At 41.3% G+C, this 24,699-nt stretch overlaps 1 protein-coding gene across 2 annotated transcripts; it reads right to left on the bottom strand.

Annotated features, from left to right (window-relative positions):
* Window positions 1-2,030: 2,030 nt before the first annotated feature.
* Window positions 2,031-24,371, bottom strand: ttll12 (tubulin tyrosine ligase-like family, member 12). Of its 2 annotated transcripts, none has more exons than XM_036133688.1 (14): window positions 24,162-24,371; window positions 22,440-22,603; window positions 20,753-20,951; window positions 19,581-19,740; window positions 15,152-15,285; window positions 12,909-12,985; window positions 12,683-12,799; window positions 11,958-12,152; window positions 11,653-11,764; window positions 5,558-5,709; window positions 5,383-5,464; window positions 5,082-5,150; window positions 3,436-3,574; window positions 2,031-2,681 (listed from the first exon to the last, which is right to left on the bottom strand). In XM_036133688.1, the coding sequence occupies exons 1-14, from the start codon at window positions 24,300-24,302 to the stop codon at window positions 2,530-2,532; spliced, it is 1,893 nt and encodes a 630-aa protein (XP_035989581.1). In that variant the 5' UTR covers window positions 24,303-24,371; the 3' UTR covers window positions 2,031-2,529. The 2 variants fall into 2 exon arrangements, with proteins under 2 accessions (XP_035989581.1, XP_035989582.1); XM_036133689.1 differs by lacking the exon at window positions 24,162-24,371 and adding an exon at window positions 23,070-23,213.
* Between the last annotated feature and the right edge of the window lie 328 nt (window positions 24,372-24,699).

Raw genomic sequence — 24,699 nt, 5'->3', positions numbered from 1 at the left:
CTGGAAAAATCGGATCCACTACTTAAAGAAAGCAAATATGGTTAAAGACTTTAACAATGGTGCTTTACAAGCTGTTGACTTCGATTGTTTAAATGCGGTCTTAAAAGTAAATTGGTTTAAATCATTTTTGATAAATGGAAATAGTATCTGGTTCTGTGTCCCCAAAGGTTTGTTAGCTTAGATTTTGTTATTAGATGTGACTTTAATGTCAACAGACTTCCTGTTATCTGCCTCTCACAAGCAGGTTTTGTTGTGTTGGAAACTTATGTACACACACAACTTTACTCCTCACCAAACGCGCATTTGGAACACCAGATATGTGTTACACAGAAACAAGTCTCTGTATTTGGATCACTGGATGGAAAAAGGTATTTGGTCCATAAATCATCTTCTTAATGACAATGGAGATTGGTTGTCTTGCGACGAATCTTGCTTATTATATAATTTGGACTGCTCACGCACTCATTTTAACATAGTAATGAACTCTATCACCACTGCAGTCAAATATCTGGTTCAAAATATAAACACTCAATTAGCTAACCTTCAGTTACCCGCTCTTCATCTGCTTGGAGTTAACCTTTTGGACCTAAGTAATTCCAACAAATGGTTGCTTCAACATCTAACTAATTCTATATTTCCTACCAGACCAAATAAAAACTCCATTTCAAATTTGTTTTCTGATTCAGAGGTTAATAAGTGGAGAACCACTTACCTTAAATACCCTCTAAGTCCTAAAGCTAAAGAAGTTTATTTTAAAATTCTCAATGACATTTTTCCATCCAGGGAACTATTAAGACAAAGATTCAACTTTGACACAACAGACCATCTCTTTTTCTATTGTGTGCACACTGGTACATTTTCGAGAAACTTTCAGGACTGGATCTCAACAAAACTTTCCCTACATCATCCCTTAAAAAGAGAAGATATAATATTTGGAACCACCCAGAGAGACAGAAGAACCAACCTCATTCCTAACAACCTGCTGATCTTAGCGGAATTCTTCATCTACTCCTGTAAATGAGGTAATAGAAAACCTGTCTTTTCAGCCTGTAAAAACCTTCTAATGGACAACCAATTCAGAACCTTAAAAGTGATAAAAAAAAAAAACAAGCATGGAATACAGCTCTTAGACGCCTGTATTGATCTCAATTTATTTGAGCACTAATGCCCCTTTGTCTTTTTCTGTTTGTTGTTTCTATTTTATTATTGTCTTATATGTATGCCTTAAGCCTGTAAGACTTAACTTCTTCATGTATGTACATGCCACGTGATATTGTACATTTGTTCAAAATGTTTAATAAAAAAAAAAAATGTAGGAGGCCCAAACTGAAGACCCAGGCAGGCATGTGGAGAACATGCTAGTTCTAAGCAGCAAGACCCCCGACCAGGTGCCATCTTCCATCAGAGCAGCAGAACTACTGCTTCACTGCCCAGCTCACACTTTAGAAAACTCATTTCAAGGATTAGAACTGCTTTAAAATCGATCCCACTTTGCCTACTAGGATTTTATATGATAATCGAATACAACATAGGCTACTGCATAACTGAAGTAGAAAGAAAAACAGATCTCAAAAGGTTTTGACAACTTTTGCATTAGTATTCATAATTTTTTTAAATACTTTCTTTGCAATGTAGCCCTGGTTCACTCAGATAACATTAAGAACATCTGTGAACATTATTTTTTCCAAGTCTTGCCAGTTTGCCACCACCATGTCTCACTGTGGGAACGGTGTATTTAGGTTGGTGTCCTTATGCACATTTCCCTGACAGAGCACTTACCCTTCAGATAGATCTCAAACATTATTTTGTTTAATGGAACTGATGATGATTTCTAGACATAAAGTTAACTAACCTATCAAATGCCACAGATTAGTGATTCGCCGTTTATTCTACATTATCCAATGCCTACAACTAAAACTACTTACCAACCATTACCATCTAACATGGTAATTAGGTGCATGGTAATCAGAAAAAGTGGAGGTTTACAAATAATACAGTTTTGAACTGGAAAACAAATGAAGGTTAAGAAATTCTTCTTCTGAACACGCAGACTCACATTCGTATTTATTGAATGTGTTAGTTGCCAACAGATTTTCAATTTATATTACATGGCGGAATGGCCTTGCCACCCGGAGAGCGGCCTCGCATTGACAATAACAGTTATGTCTGGTGACATGGGCTTTCGCCATCTGAGCTGGAGGACTGATTAAAAAAAAACAGAACAGACGGAAAGTGCTGATGAAGGGAGAAAAGACCATGTCTTGAAACTGATTTCAAAACAGTAGTTTCAATAACTTTTCTGCTTTTATTCCACTCAGTTGGTACATGCATGTTGATTATCATCTACCCGAGTCAGATTTCCAATGTGAAAACAAAACAGCGTGGACACGTTCTGATGACGCCGTTATACCTTATGACTGATCAGATAAAAGGATGTTGCAATGAAACGGATCAACCAGTTAGGACTGAAAAAAAGAACAGGTGCTTCTGAAAGCTTCAACAATAGAGAGTCTCCTGTGGTGACTTTTCTCAAACTATCTGTGTGACAGGGCAGTCCTCCGGCTGATCCAGGAACAGTGTCTGGAACATATGGTTGTAGAAGTCAGGGTGGTACAGGCAGGCCCGGGCACAGTCAGGGCTGAAGTTCAACTCCAAGATCTGAGGCTGCATGATCCGCTCACCTGACCCAACAAGAACACATGTACCTTTGTTAAAATCAGTACGTTAAAAACTAGGAAAATAAAAACACCACCAAAGAAGAAAACAGATAGTAAGAGTCGAGGTTAGCTGGATCAATTAAAAAAATGTTTCCCACAACTTATATCCTCAGATGCTTGTGCAACAGACTGTTGTGGAAAAATAATTATCTGCAAAGCAAAGAACTACCAAATGGATGAGAACACTGAAATGGTTTATTGAACTTAAGCAAAGAGAACAGTTACAGGGTCTGCAGAATGGAGCTTACATCTCTATTTACAGGACAGACGTTTCACAGTGGGTGGCCTAGCATAGCGGGATTGTACTGACTCTGTCACAAGATCGTTTTCAATAGCAGACACAAGGACTAATGGTGCCCCCCAGGGGGAATGACTGAATTAACACAGACCTGTTTGTTAGCAGACATAGGGTAAAACAATGGGTCACACAGACTGTAGTTACTTTTCTTCAGATAGCCAAGAACAGTGCTAGATTAAAATTTTCCATCACACAGACACATTTAAAGGAGTTTTAAGATTAATCATCATCAAGGTGTCTCAGTAAAAGATGGGACTATCTATACCTTGATGATATTTTAATTATTAAGCTGTAGTGGAAGCGGAGCAGGACTTTAAAGTGTTTTTCCCCGCTTTGCTGACAATTTCGGAGGCACGACTGTCAACCAATACAGAGCCGTACAACACTTCCCGGTTATCAATCAATAAAAGTCACAATTACCATTTTGCCCTTGGCTCCACTTTAGCATGAGGTCTACAGCATAGATGGCCCGGGACGACTGATACGGACAGATACCATACGGAGCTGGTCGAGATGAAGCAGCTTGGAAGAGTTCCTTGAAAGCTTTGAATAAACTTGCCTGAGAGATAAGCAAACAAAAACAGGAAGGTAAGAGAACATATTACATGTGGTTCATATTCCTCAGGATTGGGATTTACTGAATGGTTAGTAGGATGTGGTTGTAAGGCTTGATTATTCTGGGAACAAGATGCTGAAAATTGTTGCTTTACAAAATATACAGCTTTCGAGCTTCTACAGCAATAATATTTGCTATTACCCATGAGACAGGTGGCAGACCAGTGAAGTCACATTTATGTCCAAGTATGTTGAGTGGAAGAAGGTGCTAAACTTAAGCCAGCGTCTTCCATTTCAAATACACTGACATCATGTCAGGAAAACTGCAACTACAAAGGCAATTAGCAATTCTAAACAACTAAATTAGCTCACGGCAGTGCAGAATTTAGGTGTCACTATTACAGTCCAATTCGGAATAATCCAAGCACTGTCAGATCCAGCCTCACACCTACTTTCTGATTAAAGGCTTTGCCTGGGATGTTGTGACTTTGGTTCCATGGAGTGGTTCATCCAACCACACAGCTCCGAGTAAATGATTCAGTCTTTTCCAGAACAGGGTTTCTGTTCTTTAGTTCTATATTCAGAATTGTTGAACCTCTCTTTGTCACTCTTTGTGGTCTCTGAATTTGAATGGAAACAGAATTTTTAATCCTCTAGACATTGAGGATTTTCCTCAACACGTCACCTTCTAACCTGGCCAGCCAGATGGATAATGTGTAGCACTCTACGTTCTGCACATCATCAATCTGGGTCTGCTCCAATCGAATCCGCTCAGGGAAAGGAGGGACATTCAGCAGAACTTTCCCAGCTGAAGTGACACCTTATGCCCGCCTACCAAAGGTTGATTTTATCCAATCACAGTATCAAATGAATATATAAGCAGCAGGCTCCATGAGAAATCACAACAAGTTACGCTGGTCAAGGTGTGCTGATTTGGATAGTGACACTCATGGATTCTGACCAAAGAGATGTAATAGCAACAGTTGCGTGTGCGTCTTCCTGCACTGCCATGTTTATTTTGGTTCATCTGTGGGTTCGGCAGCGTGTGCTTTTGTCGTCCCGAATAGTGCAATGTGATTGGCCCGAACTGTTTTTGGCTTGTTCCTTAACGGCTGAGGCGTGAGGGTGAACGATGGATTCTCTTGTTTGCAGACGAGGTTAACCAACTTCTGATCTGAACCAAAATGCACGAAAATTAAAAACAGAAAAACCTTCTGGATCTAAGGCATGTTGCTATAGCAACACTGACATCTTTGGGTGTTTATAATTTGGTTTCAAAAACAGTCATTTAAAATTAATTTACTTTTGTTCAAATTGTACATTGTACAATTTTGCTGGTCTGATTTGCTGGTTTACTTGCTAGATTGTATGTGGGAATGTTCTTTTATGGATCAGTATACATCTACCTACTTTTACTATATCTCTGCAGCATATTTTTTTTTAAACTTGATTTAAATGTGTTGTTTTATTACTAAAAAGAGGAATAAGGCAGTCTATGGGTTCAGACTTACTTCAACGTCTTTCCATGGATATTGAGGATACTGTTTCTCAAACAAGGGGATGAACTCATCATAGTGCACCTGCAATGATTGAAAATGAGAGAAGAGAGAGAGCCTGTCAATAAATTTGAATATTATTGAGAAGTTTATTTTATTAATTCAATTCAAAAAGCGCAACTCCTATGGATTTGTTATACAGAGTGAGCCTTTATTTCTGTTCCTTTTAATGATTATGGCTTCCAGCTCATAAAATACAATCCCATCTTTATAAAGCAGGAAATAATCAACAGTCATTAAAAAAGAAAGCACATACTTGTTTAAGCTGCACTCCTTCTGTGTAGTTCATGACAGTGAAGTGCTTTTGGTAGTCATCAAAATGATCCAAGGAGAACGGCCTAAATAACAGAAACAAGGATTATTCTGCAGACAGGAGGGCAGTGAGGCTGCTTGGATCCAGTTTCACCATCATTTTGGAAAGGATCTCTCACTTGTTGGCAAAACGAAGCCAGAAAACATCGTAGACATAGAGACGCAGAGGCTGCACAGAGCGCAGCATCAGCATGTAGCGGATGTCGAATTTCACCATTCCTACTTCTTCTCTGCTGAACAGCACTGGATCCTCAAGGTACTTACACGCCACCTGAGGAACACACACACACACACACACACATACACGGCATGAGGCTGTTAGCTCTGGGGGCATGAACATCTTTTATAGTTGAAACTAGAAGTGTCTGAAGTAAGCTACCTCCTATTGTCTGATGAGAGAGCACAGATTTCCATGCACTCACCCACAAACACACCTATAGCTCACAATTTCCTCGTTTCTGGTTGTGATGGTGTGATACAAAAAGGCTTTGTCCTACAATGTCTAATAAGTGATGGGCCCAACAACATCGATACATGGCGCATGCGTCGAGCTCACAGAGCAAAACCTGTGTTGATGCGCGTCGATGCGGTTATCCCCATGTCAAAGTCACGTGACCGATACAGGAACTGTTTCGAACCGACTCTGACGAGCCCATCTGTATTTATAAGCAGTGTTCCCTCTAAGCTGTGCGCGTATGCATTCGCGCACACCATCTGGATTCAGCGCGCACAGCAAAGCTAAGCTGCGGAGTAAATAAAATCCAAGCTGAACTGTAAACCAAATTATAATAAACCAAGTTATTTTTTTCCATTATTTTTTCAATGGAACACAAATAACGTGATTCACCATGGCAACGACAGGAAATAAGCTTGGAAGTGTGCATGTCCTGCGAGTAGAATTAGAAATCTTTAAAGAAGGCATATGGACAATATTAAACCATAAGATACAATGCCGTTGCTGCTGAAAACCGCAAGAGAGAATTTTAGAAAAAGTCAATACATGCGCAATAAGAAAGTTATGCAATGGAGAATTAAAGCTGTTTTCTCACACTTCACTAGTTCAACACTAAAGGGGCAGTATGTGTGTGTGGATGGGGGGGCATTGATTACTAAAAGCATCAAAAGGACATGGCAGCAAAAGCTTTTTCCCTGTTGCCATCAGACTGTTGAACTGCTGAAGCCACAAAAATGGACTCTGTACCACATTCTTATACTTGCACATTGCATATTTGCACATTTGCATAATTGCACATTTACACATCTGCACATATGCCATCAGACTGTTGAACAGCCACAAAATGGCCTCTGTACCATATTCGTATATTTGCACATTCCATCATTGCATCCTTATCTAGCACTACAAATGCTGCCAAACTCTCAGTTACCACTGTCGTTTTTCTCCTGCACTGTTTACATTGTTTACATTTCAATTGTTTACTAGGAAATCACTGCTGCCCTGAAATTCACTGCTATTTACTGTAACTTTTCAAGCTGTATGCGAAACGAAATTTCGTTCTGTAAGCACTCTGTGCATACAAAATGACAAATAAAGTTGTCTAAGTCTAAGTCCAAGTCAAATCATGATGGAGTACAGTTTAACCAAGATTAAGTTAAAAGTTTCCTTATGTTTAACGTTACTCAACTAAAGCATTAATTGGCTATATTCAACACATGCAATTAATGATTGGATGGTGTGTGTTATTGAAATAACTGATGTGTTTATCTTTTTGCCATTGTTCACCAATCCCTCTAAAAATGAGTTGACACTGAATATCTTGTAGGTGTTTAATTTGTGCCAACCTCACTTTATATTACCTACATAGGCTATATAGAATGGAAGATTAGAGCTGGAAGTGCCAAAATTTGATACAGAATAAATTATTGCTTTAATTCTGGAGCACCTTTAAACCATAACTGAGTAACATTTCTGACAGCACAACATACAGTTGCCTCTGAAAGATTTTCTGTGTCTCCTACGTTATTAAAAAGCTGTCGTTGGTATTCAAACGAAGAGCAGCATAAAGAAATCGTTTAGAACGCCAGTCCACAAGCATCCTCATTCACAACATGTTTACTCAGAGGTTATTACGATATGATACAGGTTCACATTATTTATTGGCTGTATCTAAAAAAAAAAATCAAAGATATTTCAAATTCAAATGAAAATATAAAATAATACAATGCAACATACAATGACTTAAACTGTATTATTCTGTATATTAGGTCATCAAATCAGTGTCAGTTAACTTTTAACTAGGTTGCTTTCAGTGATTTTTAAGGTCCAGCAGGTGTCAGTATTCAGTGACACGGTATCAATACAGTTTGACAACGTGTCGAAACACTTCATGACGCCTCATCGACCCATCACTACTAATACGCAATACTGCTGTAGTTCTTTAGCAGAGAGCTTTGGAGATCTTCTCACCTCCAATACCATTCTCCTACCAGTGCGTGGTGTCAAGATAAATGCAGGTGCTAGTCCAGCCTAATGATCAGTGGTTAGGAGAAACAAGACACTGTGTACCCCAGGAAACAAAAGGTCTAAGGTAGAGTGTCAGATCTATAGCCACTGATCCCAACCCTCTTCCATCAGGTAAACGATTCAGGAACACTAAATCAAAAACTAATAGACTGAAAAACAGCTTATTTCCCAAAGCTGTGAGGGGTAACGTCCCCTGCTAAGAATCAAAGAAACCACCTGGCTGTTTCAAGTCTGTTCACATGCTTACAAACATGGTACTGGTTCCACAGGTTCTTGACCCGACTGAGAATTATTAAACTGCCTCTCAAATCCTAGGATCTATTTGCACACTTTTAACTTCTCAGGGAGTCTTTGTTTGGATATTCGTGTAAATTGCACACTTTTTACACCATCCTGTAAATAGGCTGCTACTTCCTTTCTTTTTAAACATGAACGTCTCATTAGCTAAATATGCTGCATTATCTACTCAGAATTACGCAATATGTTTCCCCTTCTGATAAGTTTTTCTGTTGTAATGGTTCACCATAAATGTGTCGTTTTTCATAGTTTGATTTGGCATTTCTCATGGTTGCCTCTAGGAATGGTAATTCTTTGTTTTTCCATGTGTGTTTTTGATTTGTTGTCTGGGTGTTATGTGTACCAAACTTTCATCTTGGCTGCACAATGACAATAAAGATTCTTGCTTCCTTGATGGAAGCAGCATGACTTTAGTCTTCTTTTCAGTAAACTAAAAAAAACATAGCTATCCAATTCCTAATGTGAATCAGGCAATCGAGGAGAGGTTAGATATTGGATGCACCAGTGTACACCATACAGAAGTAAATTTGACAAGCATCAGCGAATGAATGAAAATGGATGCCCTATTACAAAAATAGAACCTTGTGGGAACAGGATAAAGAAAAAAACTAAGAAGAGGTCCAAGAATGGTGTTATGCCATCACACCATGGCTAAATGTACGATGGGGAAGGAATCAAAATCCATTTTTAAGCAAAGAATTTTCCCACAGCCACAAAGGAGTTTCAGGCTCAAGTGGCCCGAATAGCCCAAGCTGCACGGAGAGTGCTGCGAAATTCATCTGCCTGCTTCGATAGAGTGATAAGAGCGAAAGAGGGGAATTCTGGTCCTCCTGACCAGAGTACATGAATCTGGAGATTCATCACACAGATCGAAGCTAAGTTGCACTCTGACTTCTGTGCAAACCAGCAGTGAAGTACAGAATGCAAAAACAGCTTGTTTATTTCTTCTTAGTCTTTACAGGAAAGCGGACTCCAGACGGAGCTGGAAAGCCAACAAAGGGCCCACTTTCGCATGCTGAGGAAAATCTGCTGAAATAGAGACTGCATGGAACATCAGTTGAGGCCACCCCCCCCCCCCCTGTCCACATGTGGCTGCTGCTAGGCTGCAGAGCTGTATGCAAGGAACAACTGCTCCCCTTTTCAGTGATCCTTCCTTGGATGACCAAAGTGGACCGAACTTACACGAGACACTGACAGGTTGGACAGAGAGACCCAAAGGGAAAAGTTACATGGTCATTAGAAAATGTTTGTGTAAGGCGTTCGCATGGGGTTTAAACAATGAAAGAGCTAACGGAGATAGCTCATTGCTAGCATTCGGTACCCTGTCATTGTCGAGTGTGTTTTTATGGTTGTGACAAATGTTCTGGTATAGTCACAAATCTCAACAATGGTTTCATACATTGATGGGACATTAATGTTTACGTTATCTGGCCCACTCATTATGACTAAAATAAAAGCCAAAGCTTTTATTTGTTAGCACCGAAAGTCTGCTAGCCAAAATGCTATTAGCTTCTGGTAACTTCAGATTTCCGGACATTCATAAAGCAGATTGTTTTAAAGCATAACGCTTGTTCAATTCGCTCTGCCGTCGTTCGATAGTGCTATGAGCCTTATTCCCGCATTAATATGGAATATTAATGTCAAATGTCAATTTAAAGGCATTTGGTTAACTGTAGGAGTAACCGATTTAAGCGACCAATCGCTGCAGCGACCCCCAGCTCCCGGAGGTAGAATCGCATTAATAAAATTGTCCGTCCCAAAAGTAATTTATTTTCCTGGGCAAATCATTTTTTAAAATGTTATTTTCTCAAATAATGTTTTGTTTAACTCAGGATTCGCATTGTGAATGGATTGAAACACATGCCAAATGTTGTTCTAAATTAGTTAAGCAAATTTAACTCTATTCCATGTTCTTTACATCAGATCTGCAGTGAACAGGATCCACTGAATTATTCTGATGATGATCAACCACTTTTGTTTTGTCTTTTGTGTCCTTTTGCATGTATATAGTTCCTTAGCTTAGCTTCTTGTTATCCTCATTTTGCTTAGTAGTTTAGTTAAGTTTCACCAGCCTAGTAGAGAGGATTTATTGATTGAAATAGTATTGATTCAGATAAACAGCATTACATAGTGATGTTCTCTGGATGTTCATTTTATTTCTGTTATTAAATTCTTGAACTTGAAGAGAAGTTATCACTCCTTTATTCTATCTGTGTTAGAGTTTGCTGTTAAAAGATCGCTAGTGCTCGAATTCATCCCTTTCAACCATTGTCCTGAAATCAGCTTAAGAGCTGATTATCACCAGACAATACTTAAAAAACAGAGTGTTATTTATTAACATTAAATAGCTTTAAACAGTGTATAACTGCACAACAATGGAGCCTTGTAGTACACCCTAATGAGGAGTCATTGCCGTGGAAACACAACCCTTGATGCTGAAACAAAAGCTTCAATTGGTGAGGTTCGCCCTAAACCATTGAAGTTCTGACCCTGTGATACTCATCCACTGCTCCAGCCAAGAAAAGAGGATTTTATAGTCAATGGTGTCAAACGCAGAGGTAAGATCCAAGACAAGCAGCACAGAAATACTAGAATCCACAGCTACAAAGCTGTCATTAAAACCCCTCCTTCTCAGTGCCGCAGCAATGCATCTGTTTAGGTCAAATTATACCAAATTATACTTCCAAGATGTCAAAGTCACATCTGATTTATTAAACTCAGACAGCCGGGTTTTCATCTTGCATGTTTTGGGTTCTGTTATGAAAAATATATAAATCACTTATATGATAATAGTGTATTTTAAAGTTATACAGATCTCAACCTCTAACCCAGTAACCTAAGATGAGAATGTGTGCTGAGGACAATAGGTGGATTCAGACTTCAGTATGCGTACCAGCCACGACACAGAACGGGGAATTTATGAGAGCCTTGTGCAAGAGATAGTGGTTTAAGAAAAACCTTTTTCAGGGTCTCAATGTTATTTCAGTTAACTCCCAGGAACCGAGCTAGGGTAATAGATTACATTTAACGGTCAAGTGTCAGGAAGCACATGTTTGAGCCAGGCTGAGAGGCTGCACGAAGGGGGGTTAGTCCGGCCCCCTCTGGCGCCACCTCTGGGTAAAAGGGCTTGTTTCGAGTGTAAGCGCTGAGACACATTTTTACAACTCACGGAGAGCTTTTTGGGGATAAGATTAGGATATCCGCGTCGGTGATAAAAACTTGTAAGTTGTCTCCCACTTTGGAATTCCAAATTGTAATAAATACATGTTTAACTGTTCTTGTCTTTGATTCACTGTCTCCTCTCTTGTGGCCAAATCATCGAACCGATGAATGAGACGGGCCGTGGTACATGAACGGGCCCTATGAGTCTCAGCAGTTCCTTCTCTCCATGTGGACTTCAGAGACTAATGAGTTGCTGCGAGTGGGAGCTGGTACCTTTGGAGAGCTCTCGCTCTGTCTGATTATGTAGTCCAGATTGTTGGTGATGTGTGTGTCCAGTCCACGGGCCAAGTTCCATGGCTTACAGATCCAGTGGTTGTCTTCTCCCCTGAAGAACATTCATTCATTAAACAAAGAGAATCATTTAAACCTATCCACCGGAGCATGTAATAAGAACAGGACAACAGAACGGAAAAGCACCATGCTGTGATGATTGTTGACTGATCAGACTGAAGAAGCAACACTGATTTTAGACTTATAGAAGAAAAACTTGATAGTGATGACTGAAAACCACATCCAACCTGTGTTGTCTCAGCTGATAATGTTTGATGAACTGCGGGAGCTCCATCTGAAGGTTGAAGGTCTCTGGGAGCCAATCAGGCGTCGGGCCACCTTTAATCCTGCGGGCCACTGCAGCCAGACAATCCTTCACAGTCACAATGTTCTCACAGGGGAACTGGTTAAGCATGACATGGGGTCGCTCTTCACTCAGTTTCCTACCAGAGACAGAGTCATTCTCTTTAAACCAAAACCCAACTTATCTGTGAGGCATATCCAACAAGACATTATTTTCTGAGAAGAGATGTTAAAAACAAAGTTTGGGGGATTCAATCACTTAGAATTTTATTGAAGAGTTTTTTCAGTAACTTCATCATTTAGTGAAACACATTATATAAAATATATATGTTTATAGATGTTTTCAAGCCCTCTGAGGAGTTTTAGATTTTAACTAGTGAAAAACGACATTTATAATTAGAATATAAATAAAAACAACTTTTTTAATACAGAGGTGTGGGCTTAGTAAAAAGTATGTTTAATATGTGATTAAAGGTTATTTTCAAATGATACTTCTAATCTGATAAATGAGCCTCATAGGAATGCATAACCCAAGTTACTGAGGTGTAAGTGTAAATCTGATTTTACATTCAGTCTCTGGTTGATTAAGGACCTGATATGATTTTATTCTGATCCTGCGTGAGCGATGATTCTATAGTTTTGATCAGGATGTGTGGTACATGACGCTAACCTGTAGTCCTTGATGTGACCGTAACTCCAAATGATATCAGCCTCCTCCTCGTCCTCAGTCAGAAGGAAACGAGGATGTGTCAGGTTGTTTCTTACTTGGGACATTTCAGTGAAGACTCTGAAATCAAAAGCAGATGAACCTGAAGGATCTCCTGCTGAAGCCTTGGTACCAAAGCAGACCTTTTTTACCCTAACAAACAGTGGTGTGTTGCAAAGGTCTCACTTACTTGAGGATCTTGTCTTTGGGAACAGTGGCAGGCTGGACCTCCACAGGAAGCTGCTCCTTGTTCTCTCTGGCAATGGCCTGCAAATATTAACCCAGAGGACTTCATAAACCCGGGAATATTGTTTTGTCAACGATTGGCTGTGTGATTTTCAGCTCCATTGCAAAAATGAGCATTCAGTTCAAAAAGTGAACCTCAACATTGATGGATTGCTCATAGAGAGAAATTGTGTAGTTTAAGTGTTTATTTCTATTTGTTTAGATGATTCTGTTTTCAGGCTAATGAAAACCCAAAATTCAGTCACAACATTAAATATTACATCAAACCAAGATGTAATCTTGCTCTCCCTTGTATAGGAAACAAGTGGTTCTGTGACCATATTGGTCCCATGAAGCCAGGACCACTCTAGACTAGGCCAGATTCCTCACAGGCCAGCCTCACTAAAGTAACCCTGATGGTAAGAGGTTAGTTTAAAAACAAAAGGCTGGTGTAACTGAGGTACATTCACAGAACTGATTTCCCAATGTTATTCATTCTTAGCTAATGTTTAATGTCCACTTTCATTTATTGTTTCATTTACTGACACTATTAATCCCAAGTTATTAGACTGTTGTGTTATTTGTTCCTGCCCATAATTGCTTTTTGACAAAGTGGCCAAGCTTCTAGAATTCCTTGTAGTCATTTTACACCGGACATCGTTTTCTCTGTTCACGCAAAACACAAGAAGCCATTCTCTGATGCTGAGGGAATAAAAGAATATCCGACTGAAGGGATGGACGCCATGTTTGAAGGCAAAGAAAAAGAGACAATGACAGATAAAATTACGTAAATCCTTCTCTCAGATTCCACAGCAACAAGGCGTACTCAAATACCTGGTTAAACTGCTTAGTGATGGAATAAAAAATGCAGATTCCCTTGCCTTGGATAAGTCCACTGAAATCCCCCATAATGCTCAGTTGCTGGTGCTTGTGGGGTATTCTGATGAGTAGAGTAGACAAACGAACAAAACACTGGAAATAGTAAAAGGGATTGATGTGAAAAAAGTGGTGTCAGATGCTACTGATGGAGCGCCAGCTATGAAGGAGGAAGAAATAAGATTAGCTCAGTGCCTGAAAGTCTGCTACCCTCACCTGAGCTCTTACCACTGCATGATTCACCAGTCTGTCCTTCATGCAAGTCTCAGAAAAATGTACTCTCAAACTATGACAGGAATGATGAACCGCATAAATGTCTTGAGAGCGTCACCTGCCCCGCCCCGCAGCATCACTACTGCAAATGCTCCTGACAGAGGTCAGGACGCTTATGCTGACTTCCACTCAAGAGAACCAGTGTGACGTCATCCCCTTGTGGACAGGGATGGTAACTGACACCAACTCTCAATGTTTGGCTCAACCAACAGCTGAGAACCTGCCTTCTCAACAATGAACGCGGTCAAGAGCGAGTACCGCAGTTGACTGACAGAACAACACCTACATCCACTTAGAGCTGCACCTTCTTTCCTTTCATGGTCCTCGTAAGGTTTTTCAACCCCCTCCCATTTGTTTTCAAAGATCTGGCAAGGCTCTATTTTTAAAGTATTTAAATTTTTATTTAACTGAAATAACACTGTCTGTATTTTTGTCTTTTTGAAAGAAAAGAACATTTTCTTGACCAATTATGTTAAACTGTTTTTTGACTCATTAAAACAGTGTCTTAGTATACTTTTTTTGTGATAAAGTATAGAATCTGGCCCCAAACTGACGAAAACTGTCTCTGACCTTTGCCCACCAGCAAAAACTTTGCCCTACATCTAAAAACTCGTGCTTTGCCATCACCCACAGGCCTCCTCCAGGCACCACGTCCATACAGCACATCCCCGTTCAGCGGTTTTCTCTGTAGAATCTGACATGAAGCTCTGGGTTATTTTGCCGTCTCTCTGATGATGCTCTAGTAGCTATTTTCTGATTGATGGCCAGCAACACCTGCTTGTCTTTGATCATTGCTGATGTGTTTTTGCCTTGGCATTGTTTTAACACACACCTATACGCCCCAGACCAGCACAATGAAAAACTTCTATTCACACAATGATAATCCCACTTCCTGCTCATCTTTAAATAAACCCTTTTGAAGCAGTAAATGTTTTCTAAGCTCTGCTAACCGGTGGCGCTTAAGGACCTTAAGATCATGTGACCTGGTAAGAACCTGATCTTATTTGTCCTGAACCTTTGCTGTAACAGGTTGTTTTTCTACACAGATATTCTCCTCACCTCATAGTACGAGTCCGCAGGCTCTGTGATGACACTGCTCACTCCGTCCAGATCATCGTGTATCCAGGGTAACAATCGGCATCGCCGTTGCAGTGGGTTGGTTTCCCCGTACGCATAATCACGAGTTACTTCATCTGTGCAAAAAGTAAACGGCAGGATTTTTATTAGCTCCAAACAATTAGAAAAAACCAATTTCTCTCAGATTTTAAAGTGACAGTGTCAAATCAAAATCTACCTGACTATGTTAGACAACCACATCTCCAACAGTTTTTTAAACAAATAAACCCTTTGCAGATGTGTCATTACACCTTAAATCAATTCAATCAACGTCATTTTTACCCATAGGAAGATTTGTTTATGGTGAGATGAGTCTGCTTTCTTTCCATCCAAACAAAGAACACGTATCATATGTACATACCGTATATGTGTATATGCTGACTTCTGGCATTAATTGTAAAGACTTAACAGTATCTCTTCACAACCCTGTCCAATCTGAGCATTTTGTAATAACCTTGGAGTTCAATTTAACTGACTTCTCCACCCCCAAAAGAAGGTTCATTATAGTAGATCTTTATCAGATAATCTGTATCAAACTTTAAAGAGTCTGTCCCACTTTTAATTTCCTCAGTATCACAGAAATGCCCAGCAGATGACAATTATGTTGTTTCTTCCCATTCACCAATCAATGCTTTCTTGATGGTGTTACTTCCTCGTCGAGTTTTGCATTAGACAATGTAGCCCCATTGAAAAAGAAAGTGATTATTCACAGGAAGATGGCTCCCTGGTTTAATTTAGAACTGCGTTGTTTGAAGCACAATGTTAGAAAATTGGAGAGAAAATAGCACTCTACACATCTAGAGGAATCCTACCTAATCTGGAAAAAAGGTCTACTGTTGTATAAAAAAGCTTTTGCAGAGTTAGAGCATCATATTTTTCATCATTAATAGAAGATTACAAAAATAATACAGTTGCCAAACTTACCCAGAGTCATAGCTCTGATGATCCATCCGTTCCCTTAGCGCTTAGAAGTAATGACTTTATGGGATTCTTCAGAAATAAAATCATTGGCATCTTCCCAAACATGAGCCCCATTTACACTACCCTTGTTAAACCGATCTGAGCCGAGACCAGTCCGACCTTGGATCAGTTAACCAAGCCAAGACGACCGTTTACACACCACACTATCCCGGTTCCTTGGTTGCTCCTCGCCTCCTAGTGACGATCTACGGTACTGCTGCTCTCTGGGATTGAAGGCGGGACCGAGCAAATCAAAATGGCGGCGCCCGTAACATTCAGGGTGTTATGGTTAGACAGAGTCGGCTTTTGGGACGTGGATAAGACAAACAAACGTCTAATAAGGATTTACAGACGCAGGAAACAACGACAGATGCTGAGGTTCATCACACTGCTAAGCAGAATCATCTCTGGAAATCGTGTGGCACGGTAAGGAAGCTAGTATTATTATGAATGTCTGAAATTTGTCTGAATGGAGTGTGAATCGGGACGTGCAGCCAGACACGGCGGAAAAACCACGGACAGTCAGCTGACTGTAAGGGCATGACGCGGTCTGCTCATGCGCTCTTCATTATCAGATAACCGGGATAAAACAAACAGTCCGAGACCTGCTCAGGAACTGGTCTGCAGTTAGCGCCGTCCGGTTATGTTTAGCGCGGTTCAGTTCAGCCTGCTGACCATTTACACACAAGAGTTATCTTGGCTTACAGAGCTTGGACTGGTCTCGGCTCGGTTAAAAAAGTGTAGTGTAAACGGGCCTATGATTACCTCGTCTTCAGTAAGTGAGGCAGAATTGGAGGAATCTTTAGAACCCGATCAGTATTTGGATTATATAGACACAGTAGAGCTTTCTGAATTATCTAAAAATTTAGCTTCATCTAAACCTTCAACTTGTACCATATTTTTGGGACTATAAGGCACACTAAATATTCTTCCCAAGTGTGTAATATCACTCCTCCCCTTACGTAAACAGCTCTCTCCTGAAAGAGAGAGCTATCCGTTTCTGTCGGGAGGACAGAGTAGTTGGACTACACTGCCCGTTTCTAACATAAGGCCAAAATAAAGGTAACTATTATATTGAATTAACTTACTTGGTTTATTGTTGCTAGGGCGTACTCCGGGCGCGGATCTTTTTTGAGTCTGCAAAGACCTGGTAAAAATCTGATAATGGCGTGTGAAGGAGAAAGCTTTCACAATAATTCAGTATTATTGTGACAACTGTCTGAGTTTACGACTCATTTCCTGCACCTCTTTGTTAAAATCATCAACATCCAACTGGGAATAAAAGCAGCTAAGGGCATTAGCAGGTTCAATGAGACCAAACCTTCTAAAACCAGTTATGGCCTTCATGCTGAACCAGGCAGAGCCAGGTTCCCTGGCAGCCGTTTAACATTCACTTTCATGGCTACGCAGATGACACCCAGCTCTATCTATCTAGCAAGCCTAACTCTGTCCTTCCACCTTACTCCCTCACGATGTGTTTGCCTGAAATAAAATCTGGGTTTACAACCAATTTCCTAAAATTAAATAGTGATAAAACCGAGCTCCTCCTTGTAGGAACTAAATCAATATTATCCAAAATACACAGTTTGTTCTCTTTCTATCTACAGCTCCACAGTTCCCTTCCCACCTCAGGTCAAGAGTCTGGGTGTTATTCTTGATGGTTCTCTGTCCTTCATGTCTCAAATAAATAATATAACTCGGTCTGCATATTTCCATCTGCGCAATATTAAACGCTTGCATCCTTTCCCCTCACTTTGCCTCTATACTTGTTCACAGTCTTCCACTTCCCGTATTGATCATTGCAACTCCCTTCTGCACAAAACTCTCCATAAGCGTCCAGAACTCCAACTGGTTCAGAACTCAGCTGCTCAAATTATTACAGGTATACCTTCATTTCATCACATCACCCGTTTTACAGCAACTTCATTGGCTTCCAGTAAAATTCAGAATTCAATTCAAAGTTCTTCTCTTTACATTGAATGTCATCCACAACCTCGCCCCTCCTTCCTTATCTGATCTCCTTCATGTCATCTCAGCCTCCCGCTCCCTCAGATCTCCCTGTTCCCTTTTTCCGCCTCAGTACCTTTGGGAGTAGAGCGTCCCAAACTCTGGATTTCTCTCCCGTAAGACATCCGTAATATTGACACTCCACATCTGTTTGAATTCAAACTCAAAACACACCTCTCCAAGACTGTTTATTCTCTGTGATTTTAATGTTTATTGCTAATTTATTTGTTTTATTGTTGTAGTTTTATCTTCATTTGCAAAGTGAGTGCTTTGAAAGACGCTTCTAAATAAAATGTATAATTATTATTATCTATTTATTATTATTATTTTTTTATTATTTTCCAGTTTTGTTTTGAAATCCCGTTTTCCCGTCAAAATTTTTATTTTCAGCTCCCTAGTGACTTTGTGCAAATCGGCGTTTGAACCAGCACTTGTTTTAGCCTGTAAATGGCTTTTTACAGATTTTATAACCCAAGGTCTGCTGTTAGGGAACATTTTTACCTTTTTACTTGGCCTGAGGAGTGAGTTCATCTAGATCCCGCTCACATGCATCTGTTTGTTAACGGCGCACTTTCCAAACATAAGTTCTAAACCGTCACAGGTTAGAAGGTCTGCTTAGTCCTGTCTCTGTCTGACAGCTCTCAGACCCATGTGGGTTCATCATGCTGCAGAACTGCACAGGCCCAAATCATGTGACACACCTTCTTTGGTGTATGCAGCAAATTCCTCCGGCTGATCCAACAGAAACATTTCTGCTCTGCAGTGCACCATCGATACCCGCGTTTAAACGCTTTCCTCCCCGATCTCCTGCTGAAAGCTCCTGGTGTCCAGACCCCTAGCGTGGAGCGGACCTGCTTACCTGCAGTTCTGGCTTTTGGAATCAAGCTATAACAGAGGGTGTTTGAAGACTAAGTCAGTTTCATGGGAATCAATCACTCTGCATCAAATATATCCAACAATAAACATCAGCTGAAACTTCAGAGATTAATTTTTACACCATATGACCCTGCCTATAGAATCGGGGAGCTGCTGTGGGATCCTGCAGTCAGGCCCAAACCAAATTATCTCTGCTGGACGCAGCTCTGATAACCGACGGCCATGATGTTTAAACCTTTCTCGTGTGATCGGTGATCCTCCAGAGGTTAGGGGGAGAAGCGACTTTAAGGGTTAAACAAAACAGTGAGTATACATAAGCATGATGAAAATTGGACTTAGAGATGTCCAATAGGAGAGCTCTAAAATGTGACCTAACATTTACCAGAGACAGAAGCACTTTGACACCCCGCTGCACCGAAACAGCAGCGCTGACAAGGAGAGCAGCACGTTGCCGTGGTGATGACTGCTCGGTCTGACTGTCAACAAAAGTCTGACTGGGGTTTGTGTTTGGATCGGCGTCTGCTCTTACCTCCTTGTTGCAGATCTTGCAGAGGCCAGAGCAGGGTGTAGGCCAGCTGACCCTGGATGTAGAAGAAGGGGGCCATGCAGCAGCTGGGATGGTCTGAGTGCTGCACCTGGGAGCCAAACTCATCCATGACGTACCAGACCGGAACCTTCTCCTCTGCTGACTGCGCAAAACCCAACAGAGAAAGGGGGTGAAACATGGGATCACTGAGAGGGAGCTACATGTTTACACTTCATGAAAGAACAGAAATGTAGATTGAGACAAAGACAAAGTGAAGCCATCTGGTAACAGCATCATGCTGTGGTAGGTGTTCCTTCAGCGCCGTGACTTTCTACACCTCCTAGACCAGGCATGTCCAAAGTGCGGCTCAGGGGCCATTTGTGGCCCTTGCGCTGATTTTGGGTGCACCCCCCCTCCCAAACTGTATTTCAATAACGATTTGGTCCACCAGCACAGGTGGCTGATGCAGATCGAAGATTTTAGTTTTTAATTAGGGCAGAATTATTATGGAAAAGTTAAAATTCTACAATTGAAAATGTTAAGTATAACACAAAGTATTCATCTTTTAATAAACACACATTTGACACTCTCTTTAATTTCATAGTAACATCTATCCAATGATATGTATATACTCAAATTTACACTTTGGTGCATTAAAATCTGCTTTGAATTGTATTATTAAAATTAGCTAATTACAGCTAGTGTTTTCAAAGTGTTTTTCAAACTGACCCAAATACAGTTCTTATGTTGCTAGACTAAATGTTCAGTTTATTATTGTTAAATAGTCAAATTAATCAAAATAATTTCCGAACTGGATGAATACAACAAATGAGCAAACCCCTTTTTTAAATTCCAATTAAATCTACAATACTTTACACATTCGTTTTCTACAAAAAACTAATATATTTATTTAAAATTAGCATATTTTGTAGAGCAGGTAAAAAATGAATATGATTGTTTTGGTTTAAAAAGATTGGGGTTCATTTTTTGTCCCCCCCGTGTTCCTTTGACTAGAGAATTTGGGCCCATGGAACGAAAAGTCCTACTGAAGGAGAGCAACGGGCAATAATTCGTCAATGAACAGGTGACATGTTATTTCTGTGGCATACAAGGAAAAAACACAAATAAGACATAACCATGAGTACAGTTTGAAAGGACAGCGTCCTCAGACTTACCCCCTGGGACAGCTGGTAGGTCTGGTTGTATTTCCACATGCGCTCCAGTATCAGCTCCACTACGTCCGGCGTCGGGACCTCACCATGGAAGTCCAGCCCCATGAGGGAGGCCATCCTGGACACCAGTCCAGGAATCTGCTCCAGCTGCTGCCTGGCGTGCTCCACACGGTACGTCCAGGCATGATCAACCAGATAAATACTGCCAGGTCACAGAAGAGAAACCTTGTAGTAGACGCTCCTTTTTACTGACATCATTTCAAGAGCCTGTTTTGAACAAGAAGCTGCTATCTTGACGATCTTTGTGAGCCACCTGCTAGAGAAACAGAGTGCATCATGGATGAATGTACAGGTCGGGCATCACAGGACCGCTCTGAGCGGAAGTAGTTTTGATTCTAGATAAAACACCAGATTTGGAATTTCCACCAATAAAGTCACAGAACACACGGAGCCTGCACACAGACATTCCCAGCAAACAATTTAAATGAACCCGTCGCCCTCTGCAAACGCTATTTAGCAGATGGAGATTCTGAAGATGTCTCTGCTACTCTTTCCTGCTCATATAAACTGACTGGCCAGTTTATTAGGGACACCTTGCTAGGAGCCGGTCTGACCCATTTCCATTCAGACCAGCTTCATCCTTGGTGGCATTGATTCCAGTATTTTCTTCTACAGACATCTGGCTCCATGTTAACATGGCAGCGTCACGCTGCGGCTGCTGATCTGTCGGCTGCACATCCGTGATGTCAACCTCCCGTTTCATGACAACCCAACGGTGCTCTGCTTGAATGAGATCCAGAGATTTTGGTGGCCACTGAAGCTTGTGGTAGCCATCAGAAGACGGGTCCACTTTGGTCAGAAATGGACAGACACGGTCCAATGCTCAGGTAGAATGTCATCCTTTTACACTGCAAAAACGGAACTAAAATAAGTTAAATGTTCTTAAAATTAGTGTATTTGTCCTTGATTTGAGCAGATAAATAAGATGATTTGCCAATAGAATAAGATTTTTGCACTTAAAATAGGAACAATTCATCTCCATCATCTTATTTCAAGTGCAGGATGTCTAATTATCTTATTTTAGGGATCAAAATACTCATTCCATTGGCAGACAATCTTATTTACCTGCACAAATCAAGGATAAATACATTAACTTTAAGAACATTTTACTTATTTCTAGAACCATTTTTGCAGTGTATGTTATTACTGACTAATTCTGGCCTGACCATCTGAATGTTGTCGCATTTAAGACTCATCATACCTGGTAACGTTCTTCCAGCCTGTTATTGTCTTATTGATTCCTTTAAGCTCTGATCTGCTTTAACGTTCCATGTGTTACCAGACGGTCTCCTTTACAACTTCTTTTGTAACAAGCCCTTCTTATCACTGGTCTGCCCATTCTCCCATAAAAGAAGATAGATCAGCAGTGTCAGACCAGCCCATCATGCTGCGTTCAAGGTCTTCTAAAGTCCCTTTCTTCCCCGCTCTGGAGCTCAGTTTGAACTTCAGCAGGTTCTTTACACCACGTCTAGGTGCTTAAATGCGCCAAGACGCTGCCATGTCACTGGCTATTGGCGTTAATAACCTGTTCAACATGTGTCTCGAAGAAAGTGCCGCTGAGTTTGCATTTTTGCTCAGTGAGAACACATTTTACCCATCCTAAGACGATGTGAGCGGTTACAGTCTTCACCTGGTTGGATCTGAGACTTGCAGCCCGCTTCCCCGGGTAACGACCACTTTACACCCGACCACAACTCCAGGATTGTCTTTTTTCCTCTCGCCGTCTTCTTCGTCCTCGTCCTCCTCCTCCCGCTGGACCTGCATTATTCCAAAAACCTCCCCGGCATCGTAAACCTGCGTGGAGAGCAAGAGAACACAGTGAATGAAGTGGACATATCTTCTTGTACATAGCGCACAAGAGATTCTCATTTAGATAGAAAGACACCCAAGGGATTGATTCAGACGTTGGTGAAAAATCCCTGATATCTTCAACAAGGCGGCTCCTTTACACTTCCGCAACGCAGGTAATAATTATTTTGGTCGGTTTGAAGGTCCTGTGAGGAAATCCACACCTCACCCAGATGAACAGGCACTCAGACTTGAGACGGCTGATGTACGTCGAGAAAATTCAACGCACGGAAAGCAGCGGGATTCAAACTACACACCAGGATGGGTGCTCAAAGACTGTACTAACGAGCTGGCTCACATCCTCATGGCCATATTTAACACCTTGCTGGCCCATGCGGTCATCCCATCCTGTTGGCAGTCCCCAAAAATCTACAATTTAATCACTGAACAATTCCCACCCCATCGCACTCACTCTGATCACGATGCAATGCTTTGAGGGGCTGGTGAAGGACCACATGGTCTGCTGTGCCTTTTCAGTACGAACCACATCATTAAGTACGTGCATGGTGACATGGTGGGCCTCACCAGGGACAACAAGGAAAAGGCGAAACACCTGCTGGACTGAGGCGACACAAACAATCTGATCCTGACATCTGAATGTCAACAAAACAAGAGAGATCGTAGTTGACCTCAGGAAAAATCGGCAGTCACACACCCCTCCTCGTAAACGACATCGCAGCGGGGCGAGTCTGCGGCATCTAATACCTGGGGGTGCAGATCACAGACATTTTGACCTGGTCTTCTGATGAAGAGAGCACAGCAGCATCTGCACGTTCTGCTGGGTGAGAAGAGCAGACCTCCCTCCTCCCATCCTCAACACTTACTGCAGAGAAACCAAAGAGAGTGTACAGACCAGCTGCATCGCTGTCTGGTTTGGGGCCTGCAACGCCTCAGACTGGAAATGAGAGAATCACCGGGACAGCACTTTCCTCCATCCATGACACTGCCTGACCACAAAACACCCACCCGACCACCATCATGGACCCTTCACCCTGCTGCCCTCTGACAGGAGGTTCAGCAGCTTTGAATGCAAAACAACCAGATTTTACATCCGCTTCATCTTACATGTCATCGGACTGTTAAAAAAAAAAAAAAAAAAACTAAAAAAACATACAAAACTAGTCACTTTACATGGACACTGTGAACTCTATTGCACTGACATAACTTTTCTGTCGTATCTGCTTTGCTGCAACATTGTTAATACTAGTACATATTCATCATGTTTCTCGTTGGTCTTCTGTTTATACCCTGAGCCTCGCAACGAAATTCCTCTTAAATGTACATTGTGAATGTGCAGTTGAATGAAAATAAGTGTTTCTCCAAGTCGAACATGTTCAACCAGGTCCAGTTCAAACCCGGGAATGCTTCCAGACGACAGACCCGGACACAACTGGCCAAAGGCTGCAGGTCCATTTTAATGCAACACTTTCATCTCACAGCAGAACCTGGGTTAGACACCACGTTGCTGCTCAGTGAGCTCCGTGTGAGCATGCTCAGTGCGCACCTCGTCAGTGATCTTGGTATAGAGGCTCCTCCAGTAGATCTGGGGGACCCCAGAGGACCCCAGGGCCCCGCCGTGCAGCGCCACGAAGGCTCCGAAGCCGTCCTCCTGGACATGGTTTGGGCCATCTGGGTTTGTTGACATCACTGCAAAAACGTCCAGCTCACGTGCAACGAGCTGCCGCACACCCCGGAAGTCCTTTTTGTTGTTTTGGGCAACCGCGTTGAATAAAGCATGGTCGCCACCTAGTGGACTGGAAGGCGAATAACAAGTAGACCACGGTTCTTTTCTCCGTCCCGTCTGGCTGCCTGTCCAGATGGGTTCTGTTGAGTTTTGTTAACAGTTGAACAATCATGTGCAATCTGTCCATTTGTCTTTCTCTACCGCTCTGTACAACTCTCTAAAGGCATTCTATAAGTAAAACAGCATATACTACATTAACACTTTCATCATTTGCATTTACTGTAGTAATTTCATTTTAGTTTGTGCATTTGTCACAAACAATTCTCACACAGCTGAAATAACCAGGCACATTTGCCCA

The sequence above is a fragment of the Fundulus heteroclitus genome, unplaced genomic scaffold (genome assembly GCF_011125445.2).
Source record: "Fundulus heteroclitus isolate FHET01 unplaced genomic scaffold, MU-UCD_Fhet_4.1 scaffold_66, whole genome shotgun sequence".
Lineage (NCBI taxonomy): Eukaryota > Metazoa > Chordata > Actinopteri > Cyprinodontiformes > Fundulidae > Fundulus > Fundulus heteroclitus.
Note: the sequence above shows the minus strand (reverse complement) of the source record. Positions and strands in the feature narration are given on the sequence as shown.